This window comes from Watersipora subatra, chromosome 11 (assembly GCF_963576615.1).
Source record: "Watersipora subatra chromosome 11, tzWatSuba1.1, whole genome shotgun sequence".
In the NCBI taxonomy this organism is placed as follows: Eukaryota; Metazoa; Bryozoa; class Gymnolaemata; order Cheilostomatida; family Watersiporidae; genus Watersipora; species Watersipora subatra.
The window spans coordinates 3,809,225-3,820,570 of record NC_088718.1 but is presented as its reverse complement, the minus strand read 5'-3'; the positions used below and the strand labels follow the sequence as shown (position 1 = coordinate 3,820,570).

Genomic DNA, 11,346 nt, shown 5'->3' with positions numbered 1-11,346 from the left:
AAGCTTACTAGCTATATAAGCTCAAACATTTGTGTAAAAGAGCAGAGCTGTTCTGGGCCTGTTCATTGGTTCATTGCCTGTTACTTGATTATTTTTGTACACTTTGATGAACTAAGCAGAAACATATGTATTGTACTCATGCCCGAGTCTTGTACTAGTGGAGGAAAGTCAAGGTCGCACAAAACCTTTACAATATTTTGTGAAAAACTTTAAAATGCAAGCATCTAGCTTTAACTAAGAGTAGTATATTTTTAAAAGGTCCAAAACAACATGAAGAATGGCAACTACGTTTATAGCCAAACACTTACGCAGGTAACTAAATCATTTTGTGATATGAGAAGACATTATTAGTGTATTTTCTTTCTTTTCTGAAAGTAATTTCGCAGTTTCATTCAAAATAGCTTGAAATTTGTCACCATAAAATAGTTTGTAATTCCGTATAATTCTATAGGGGTGTTGTTGGCACAGCTATATTTTTGGTTAAGGAACTAGGCCAACTGTACATTGTTTTTTTCAGTACAAATAAAGCAAGTCTAATTGTTGTTTTGTTTTAATATCAAATAATAAACATGAACAACTTCTCAGTTTTATTTTCACCAAAAATACAATGAAAGCCGCTTGGGAATTTTCTTTAGTTTTAATTTTTTAAGATTTTATAATTATGAGCCTGATGTTAGCACATTTAATTTTAGTATGTTTTATTACAGAATTAGGTCAATTGAATATCTGTTTCTATTAATATAAGTAAAGCAAAAGTTTAACATTAATTGAGTAGTGACTTTGTTTAAATTACATAAACGACATATGAAAACTCTCATGTCTCCCACCTTTGAACACTTTGTGCATAGGAGGGCTTCATATTTACTCTCGACATTTTACATGTTGAAAGTAAATATTTTACATGTTTAACATTTTAGCTAAAGTCATTTCTAACATGAACACTTTTGGAGAGAAACTTGAAATACTCATCCAATGAGGAGTTATTGACTAGTCATTCATGGAACTGAACTCTCATAAATGATATATGAAGATTTTTTAACTGTATATACACTAAGATGATAGCTATTTTTATTATTTGTCTGCTATATACAATTACATAAAGTATAATGCAAGCCGCAGCAAACATGGTTACCAGAAGGGCTTTAATGCATAATTATTTAAAGGACATAATAAAGGAGGCAAATTTAAGATTACTTTAGGCATAAATACAGACATGAGCAAGTCACTTTTGTACAAAGTTTGAAAAAATGTCATGTCTTCCACCTTTGAACACTTCATTTTAGGATAACTCCCTGTTTACTCTCAACATTTCATATCAGCTAAAGTCATCACTAACATAAACAGTTTTAAGGTGAGACTTAGAATACTCATCCAATGAGTCACAAATCGGCATTCATGGAACTGCGGTAAATGGCCCTCCTAATTAAAACAAATTTGACCTTCACCTATTTTACAAATTATATGCTTCTGTAGCTTTACCTTGGCACTCGAAGGTCTCATAGTGGATGTGAGAGGCACCTTGTTGAGACAAAGTGTTCCAGTTGACAACATTTCCTTCATCCCTACATTTCAACATCTTGATCTCCTCATCACTCATAGCATAGTCCCACATGTTGACCCAAGCAATCTTTCCTGCCGAGAGTTGATTTATGTCTAGACCGCCAACTGTTTACATAAACAAAAGTGGTAAAACCAGAGCATTCAACTTTGTAACACATTGAAGGCAAAATTTGAGACATTGCATAACACTTGTGTTTGTATCAGCTTCACAGTTGCCTGCATTGCACAACTTGCTAAACCAAAAAAATGCATGCTTCACTACTTTAACATTGAAATTTCAATTTCTATGATGAATCTTAAAACACATGTGTATAATATTTATACTTTTCAAACCATCTTAATTCTGAACGGTTTAATACTATTTCAGTTTGAATATGGCTCAAATTAAAGTTTTGCAGTCCATTTAGAATTTACATCAGTTATCAGCCACAGTGTTAACACTAGAGGACCAATTCATAAATTCTACTCAATATTATTTAGTTCTCTTCTACCTTAACCTCACCTCAACCAAGTGAGAGTTATCCTAACAATGAAATTCAAAGTATCCAAAAGCAGACAACTATCATTTATAAATCTCTAAGATAACCGTGCTTATAGATTTTGTTGGTTTTGAAATAACAGGAGTACAGCTATCTATAATTTATCATGTTGATCATTCAAAATTTCAAATAAATTGTGTTCATTGTATATCTACTATATAACCGGCCAAAAAACTGTCTGTATATATATATATATATATATATATATATATATATATATACAGATAATGGTTGAGACTTCACTGATATAGTGCTCAAAGTTATCCACCGAGCCTGTATAAGTACAAAGATGGAAAAAGTTTTTAGCAACAGTTTATGACTAAAAGTTTCATACTGCATGCAGTAATCATCAGATGCTAATGTGAATCTTCACATTAGCATCTGATGATTACTGCATGCAGTATGAAACTATATATATAGTATACTATAACTATATATATATATATATATATATATATATAAAGTTTATTAAAAACTACAGGTTAAAATCATTACTACTATTAGTTTCATGCAATCGTGTTGCAATCTTCAGGTAGAATGACTAAAATGTATAATGTACAAGCTATAAAATTACTTAATAAAGCTGAGGGCTTAATACTATTGTGTGATATATATATTATAGTATACAGCAAATTATGTAGTCAAATTATGTTATTGAGCTAATTAGGTGTTTTCTGGCATGCCGGCATGTGGATATCAGCTCACTTCTAGTGTTAAGGCTGGCTAACTTCAGTTCGAATATGATGAAGTACTTTTCCCATAGACATAACTGGCAAGATTTTGTTGATGTGTTGTAAGACCGCGCTCTATTGATGATCTTCCAGGTTATATTATAGCGAATGTTCTTGTCTTTTAAGTCCCATATGTATTTACTCAATTCTGTTTGTAGCCTTTTAGTAGGATATTTAAAGAATGTTTTGTGGTTGGCTAGTCTTGTTTTAAAAGTTGTTTCGGTGAGGCCTACATACGTTTGTGTCTCTTGCCCATTGCGTTCTTCAGACTCTACGGTTGCCTGATATACTATGCATTTTGAAAGGCATTCTCCATCTAGAGGGCAATTTTCCCAATTTTTGCAGTTACATTTTCTGTCGGTGTTGGTTGGTTGCGATAGTGCTTGTTTATTGTGCCCGCTAATTATGTGGTTGATGTTTGAAGTACAGCTATAACTTAGTTTTACGGAGTTTTTGTTGAAGATTTTGTGTAATTTGTGTTCTGGTGGAAATTCACTCTCCAGGATCTGGAAAAATTGTTTACCGATCTTGGTGTTAACAGCTTTCTTGTATGGGGGGTTGTACCATATTGTTTGGCGTTTCCTGTTTCTGTGTTGACTGGTTTCTTTGTTGGGGTTGTTGCTCTGGTATTTTAAAGAAAAGTTGTATTTACTGTTAGAAAGTGCATTTTGAAATGGGGCTTTTGTTTCCTCGAAGATTTGCTTGTTTGACGAAATTTTGGTGAGTCTATTGTTGATGGATTCAGGTATGTTTCTTATGATTGATGGTGGATGATTTGAGTCTTTGTGTACATATGTGGTTGTGTTGTTAGGTTTACTATACGGTTTGAAGCTGTTGTTGTTAAGATTTAAAGTTACGTCTAAGAAGTTTACTACTTTCTTATTTGCTTCGATGGTGATACGTAAGCTGTGTTTACGGAAGATTTCACATAGTTCTTTTTTAGTGCGCTCGATGTTTCGTGCAGTATCTTTTAGTAGTCCTAGACCATCGTCTCGATATAAGCCAAAGTTTTTGCCAAGCTTCTCAGTGATAAGGTGTAGCATGAAGATTCCGACAAGTTGGCAGCTTTCTGCTCCGTCATAAGAGCCCATTGTTATGTCATACAAGTTTGTAGTTGATCTCTTACCCCATGGTTCATTAGCACTGTAAAGTATAGATTTCTTTGCGTGGTGTATTATACGCTTGTCCAAGTCAGATATATTTGTGTATTTAGACGCAAACGTTAAAGCTTTGTTAAGTAGATCTTCCGTTATTGAGGGGTAAAATTCAACAACATCAAATACAATGAAAGAGTGCTGGGATTTGTTTGTGATGTTTTTAAACCAGGTTAGCACCGAAGTTGTATTTTTCCACATATTTAAATTCAGTTGGTTGAGTATTTTCTGGTTGATGCGATCCGTGATTTGTTTACTCATTATGCCTATCTCCGATTTGCTAGGATTAATAAGCCGGCAAGTTGGTTTCTCGGGTAAGTTTGCCTTGTGGTCTTTAATGGTGATAAATGCTTCTTGCTCACTAGTTTTATATATGCGGTCTGCGATATTAAGTTGGTCTGCGATAGCCTTTGTGTCTAAATTGATGGAATCTACTGTAGCTGTAGTTATCTTTTTGTAGTCCTTTTTGTGGTGTTGTTGGTTAAGAGGCTTTGGTAGGTCTGAGTATTCATGCGATAGTAATTGTTAGTTTTGTCTGCAGCCACAATAACTTTGGTTTTATCTTTAAGTTTCTTGCTTAGATCATTTTTCATCTTGTGCTGGAAGTTGCATCGGATTTCTCTAAACTTGATATTTCTGATCATATGGGTGAGTTTGTCTTCAAATCTTGGCATTTCCTTCACTGTTGGTGGTGACTTAGTTGAGTTGAATCCAAAGTTTTCTGTTTGGGTTGCAGTTGCAGATTTGTTTAGATTAAAACATACGTGGTTTAGTGTAAACCACATATACTATATATATATATATATTTATATATATATAGATATATATATTTATATATATATATGTATATATATATCTATAAATATATATATATATAAATATATATAAATGTATATATGTATATATATAAAAGACGATATATTATGTAAATATATATATACACATGAAAAAGACGATTTGCAATATATTTAAAGCAAACCCTACGAAAATAACAATCGAAGCTAATATGAAACTTTTCAACTTTTTTGACACGACTCTTGACTTAGCCAAAGGCTCATACGACCCTGCACCAAAACCTAACAACACTATTTTATATGTACATAGACTGAGCAACCACGCCCCTTGCATAATTAAAAACTTACAACTTAACATTAATAAACGACTGAACAGACTTTCTTCTAGCAAACATATTTTTTACAAGGCGATACAACCATACCAGACAGCTCTGACAAACAGTGGATACAACCATCTACATACTTTTGAAATAACAATTTCAACTAACAAAAGAAAATGACAAACTAAACAACGAACCATAACTTGGTATAACCCACCATTTAATTCAAGTGTAAAAATTAACATAGGAAAAATGTTCCTGACTTTGATCAGCAAGTGCTTCCGAAAGACAAACTCTCTGCATAAAATATTTAACAAAAATACCCTAAAATTGAGCTACTCTACTATGCTTAACATCAAAACAAAGTAAAATACCATAACAAAAAGCTACTTTCGAATCCACCAACTACCGAAATCAAAAAATGCAACTGCAGAACAAATCTGATTGTCTGCTGAACCAAAACTGACCAAAACCAAAACGAAGCACAAGAGACAAGACTAGACAGCAACATTGCTGAGAGCTACATCGAACATTGTGAGACGGACTTTAAAACTAGATACCATAACCATAAAAGCAGTAAAAACAATAGCTCAAAAAAAAATGCTACAGAACTGAGCAAACACATATGGGCACTAAAAGACCGAGACATTAACTTCAAACTTGACTGGACTATACTAAAACACGTTAAATCCTGCAGTAACTTAAGAAAAAGGTATTACATTATTAAAAAACCTGACATGCCAACACTTAATAAAAGAACGGAAGTTGCCTCATCTTGTCCTCATTCTAAGAGTTATCTTCTCTGCAACTTTAGTAACAACTTAATCAGAGCGCGACAAAATCCACCAATCACATGAAAGAGTGAGATGTTTGAAGAGTCGTATATATATATATATATGCATATACACAAACAGAAATATATATACATGTATATATACAAACAGATATATACATATATATAAATATATATATATATAATATATATATATAAATATATATATATACATGTATATAAATATATATATATAAATATATATATACATACATATATATACGGGACAGATGGCGCAGTTGGTGAGGTAATGGGACAATGAGCAATGGGTCCTAGATTCAACCCCAACAACTGCACCCTTCTGGCAGGTGTTTAGACAAGACCTTTGCCTGTATATTGTCTACAACCTCTATGATAAGTGCAATAACCAAAGCCATGCTGGCTCAGATGTCGCCTGGTCAATCAAAGACCGCACTGCCTGTAGCTGAACCAGGGCAAGGCAGTGAAAAATGGGCTACTGGTTCAAAAAACGGTTGAGTGCTCAAATTCCCTCGTCTCTGGTAGGAGACTCGAATTAGAGCAAAAATTACCACCCATATGCATTAACCGAGGTGAGGAAACAATTTTTTATATATATATGGGAACCTATGAAACATGGTTTGTGTTTTTGTTCTCATTTTACAACAAATCATTTTACAGAAAGCCGATATAAATCATATACCAACAATGGCAAAATAAAGATAGTGTGACAAGATAGCATCTTACAGTAGGCATTTTGCTCATGCATGAGTATTAAAGCTCCTTCTGCAGAAATGTTGTAAGAACCAATAGCATGGCTGACCATGAGCTCCAGATCACCAGGTGTGTTCACCTCAGCATACCACTAAAGATAAACCATTCATTTCTTATGACTCCCCAAAAAGCTGTTGTACAAGCTACTACTTGTTTATAAGTGAACAGAAATCAAGGTGATTTTGAGTAGATTCCTTCTTTTCACACATGACAGGAACAAATAAAATTATTTGTAAGTTTGATGCCTTGACCGTTAAATCTTAAAAAGAAACGTACAAAAATAGGTTTAACTCTTTTGCTACTAAATTAAATTTTTACCGGGACATTATAACATGCTTGGTAATATCTAATATTTGACAAAAACACGTCCAAATTGTCCTAGCTTTTGAGCTATACATTCTATAAAATCAGTTTTGGTACCAAATCATTGAGCATAAAATATTACTTCACCGAATGCCATAAAAAACCACAGGTTTTTTTCAAAATGAGCTCAAAAACTTTTTCGGATATTTTCAAAAAGACGGTGAGCGTGTCCAAGTTATACAATTGATTGATGTCATTGCAGCTTACAGCATTATTACTGCTGATGAAGATAAAAATAATCACTCTCAGTAGAACTATTGTTTAATAAAAATTACCCAAATTCCATAATTCTACAATTAGTAAACTAGTGTAGCTGTAATGCGTCTCATACAACTGGACATTTCTAAAAACAAATGGTGATATAAAAGAAAAGTTTTTGTAAAGTAAAACTTAAGTTGAATTGAAATTTTTTTTTGCTCAAAGCATGCAGATAATGGTTCCCTTTCAATTAAGACCAGATATGAGTGCCAAATAATTAACTACTCACTAATGAAAAATTATTTGTATGGAGCCTGCAAAAGCAGCATCATGTGGCTCAAGGCCATGCACAAAGCCTTGACAAGTCGTACTAAGTGGCTTGCGGTAGCAAAAGAGCTAGTCTACTAGCTTATGTTTAGTCCATTGAGTGTTAATGCTTTTATTCAAATGAAAAAAGTTTATTTTCGTTATATGTTTGATATCAGACTTTTTGGTTTATACCTCTTTTTTCTACTAAGTGCACAGGGTCGATTATTGGTAATGAAATCATTAATGAAATCTGGTTAACAAATAAGATTAAAACCTCGCAGCTGACAAAATATCTGATAAAGTCAGATTTTTTTCTTCACAGACTGAATTTGAGCCAACAACCTAACATAGTTTAAATAGTTGGACCACAGAATAGAAAATATTAATAGATATTTTGGATATTAAACTGGCTTCTTAATTTTAGTTTATGTAAGATGCATTCTGATTGGTTGGTCTGATGCTTGTTGATGCTAAAAATTTGAAAACAAGATATTTTACAAAAAATTTTTATCAATGTGCAAACTTCTTTTACAAAAGTATGTAACCAGCAAACATAATAGATTACTAAAGTTAATAATAAAAGGGTAAAGTCTCACTATGTTATAAGAGTTGTGTGCCCTTACCTTGAAAAACTGGTCACTAATCCAAGTGAAGCAATGTTTGTGCCAACCAGTAAAGAGATGGATAATATCGGTGAGACTAACAGAAATAATACGGGAGTCGCCCCCCAAAATCCTAATCACTTCACTTTCAAACCCAACAGAGTAGGCATCAGGTGACACTGTAATAGTGGGAGAACATAAAAACATATAATGGGTTTTTCATAAAGGACAAGTGAATAAAGAGCATACACTCAAGGGAACTGTAAAACAGAGGAATGAAAAACCAAAAAAGTCTTGATTACATAATATGTGTAGTTCAGGCAATACTTTTCATTCAAGCACTTATAGCTCAAAACAACGTAACATTTCAGAAAAAAATGCAACAATAATAAAAATGTTATCAAAGCCTTATCAAAAATTTGATAAACTTTGATATGAGCAATTTAAGTTACCAGCTATAAAGAAGCCAATCAAAAACGACTTATGCGTCACATTGCAGTGGTCAAATTCATGGTGGTAAGCAGAAATATAATACAGTAGACGCTCCTATAACGTATATTTCCTAAAACGTGAATTCCACATAATGTAAAAGATATATGTGAAGTTTTTGCTTCCTACTCCGAAAAAAATTCCATATAAGTTTCAAGCTTGATGAGTTTTTATAATCGAGTTGAGTGCTAGTTCATTTCGCCACACTTGTGGCAGAAAAAATGCTGTGCGCTCAGCGTTATATATCTTATATATAATTTTCGCAACATTCTAGCTCTTTGTAAGGTCGTTAAATGTGTCGCCAAAAAGGCGAACAGGATAGCTGCGCAATTATATTTGTAAATACAAAGGCGATCGATTGCAGTAAAAATATTTTGTTTTTTTGCTTTATTATAACTAAATATTAGTTATTAGCTTTACTTTGCAGAATAGACTTTACTGTTAAAAAAAATAAGCAAATCATGGTGAATGAACATCAAAAATGTGCAGTTCCTATCAATTTGCTGTAAATTTACCGCAATCATTGTCTATAAAACGAGTGAGATTGATCATAAAAAGTACAAAAGTGGTTGATGTAAACCAATAATTTTGCAGTTACGGTACAGCCCACAAATTAAAGTTAAAAAATTAAAAGAGTTAAGTAAAGTTTTTACTTTTTGCATGTTCAAAGAGGTGAGTTTTAAAAGGTCTTGAAATAGATTAGGCAATTTACATGTATTTTATATTTCATATAACGTAGATTTCCTATGACATAAATGGTCCTGGAACACATTATTTACATTATAGGAGCTTCCATTGTATCACGACAAGTTGTAGTAAAAGGACTCACAGTTTATCGTTAGTAAGAGGTGACTTCTGAATCAATTATAAATTGTCAGAAATAATAAAGGGCTGTATTCATGGCAACACAAAGTTATGTAAAAGCAATAATTGAGATGATAAAAACACTGGCTATGAGGTTTAAACCTGTGTCATTTAGCTTATCACACCAAAATTATAACCACTAATTGGACAGATTTCAAAAACCTAAGAATTATTGTGATAATATTTACTATCTGTACTTTGTTGCAGAAAAAGCACAAAGATGGACAAACAACAGCCATACTTTAATATAATGGAAGTGGTGTCCGTCCGACTGACACCCCAGTTGATGGCTTGACAAAATATTGTGGCATACAAGATTGCATCTAGACGAGATTATCTCTATGGGAGTTCCATGAGTCTTGAGATACTTTTCATGGGTGGTAGCTAATGCATAAATATTTTAAGGTGCGCTAAGGTGGTTGAGTTAAGTAGAAACAGCGTGCTTTGGATTTCAATCCAAATATATGGGTTCAATTCTTGTCTAGTACAGTCATTTTTCCTAACGCGCTTCGCATGGCTTCAGATAGTACGTCGAACACGGTCCTTATTGTAGTAAAAGTAGCAACTCTTAGAGAGCACTCAGCTTAAACATTAATAATAAATTCAGATGACTCGTTTTTTATTAGTTTGAATATTGAGGAAAAACCCTATACCTGAAAATAAAAGAATACACGATTCTGTCAATAAACTATAAATTCAAGATTATCTTTATAGAATACGTAACTAACATTCAACGTATAATTTAACTATCAGACTGAACACGGCATATTCACAGTTTTCATCAATTAAGGGGCTCATAAAAATACCGAGATAATTAGAAATCAGTCTAAATCGTGCCGCCCTCCCAACCACATATCATGTTTTTTTGTGTAGATAGTTCTTTTACTAGTGCACTAGACAAATCCTGTTATTAATTTAACTAGCATAAGATTATACTACTTGTGTCGATCATTTCAGATCTGGTATTTGAGGTGCCCTTCAGCATTCTGTGTAAATATGTATATATGCTCACCACAAGCTAGTCATATAAACAACAATATAACAAATATATATGTTTATTATGCATCCATGTTTAGCCGAAGTTCTTTAATTTTGGGCAGTCTACTGATAGGTAATAAATGCTACAGCCCGTGTTTTACACTGCCAAATTTAATACATAAATTAGCAAAAATTGTATGGTTTAACTGCTTATAGTTTAGATAACTGAGAAGTGTTCAGGCAGCCTCACTCACTTAGTGTACTGATACTGAAAAGGAAGTCAAAATTGTATCCATCTTCATCAGCTCCGAGGTTTATCCAAAAACAGAACGTGTTTTGAGATATTTCTGGCAGGTTTCGCTGATAGAGGAACTCATCAGTAGTGTAGCCCTGAGTGTAGACAGGAAGCTGGAGTGACCCAGCATCTGTGTAGAAATAAGGCTATGTTTTTAACTCAAATTGCATAGTGTGTCGCAACTAAACTTCAATGATCAATGATCCAGCAACTAAACACCAGCAGCTGAAAGTGCAGAAGCATGAAACAGACATGCAGCAACTCCAGAGAATAACATCATGCTAGAAAATATAAGCACAGTTAAGGTATTCCAACACTAGCTATCGATAACAATCTACACACTTTTAAGAGCATAGGGTGCTGTTTGCAAAAGGCTTGACTACTTATTCATTATATACACATTTATTTGTGGAATTAATGTGTATACATGATATATAATATATAAGAAACAATGATTGTTATATTACATATATAATATATATACCATATACATTACGTATATATATATATATATATATATATATATATATATATATATATATATATATATATATATATATATATATATATATATATACTCAAAATA

At 32.8% G+C, this 11,346-nt stretch overlaps 1 protein-coding gene across 1 annotated transcript; it reads right to left on the bottom strand.

The window, feature by feature from the left end:
* Positions 1 to 1,450: 1,450 nt before the first annotated feature.
* Positions 1,451 to 11,037, bottom strand: LOC137408715 (C-reactive protein-like). The gene is made up of 5 exons (XM_068095291.1): positions 11,013 to 11,037; positions 10,720 to 10,890; positions 8,156 to 8,313; positions 6,636 to 6,753; positions 1,451 to 1,665 (listed from the first exon to the last, which is right to left on the bottom strand). The coding sequence occupies exons 1-5, from the start codon at positions 11,035 to 11,037 to the stop codon at positions 1,451 to 1,453; spliced, it is 687 nt and encodes a 228-aa protein (XP_067951392.1).
* Between the last annotated feature and the right edge of the window lie 309 nt (positions 11,038 to 11,346).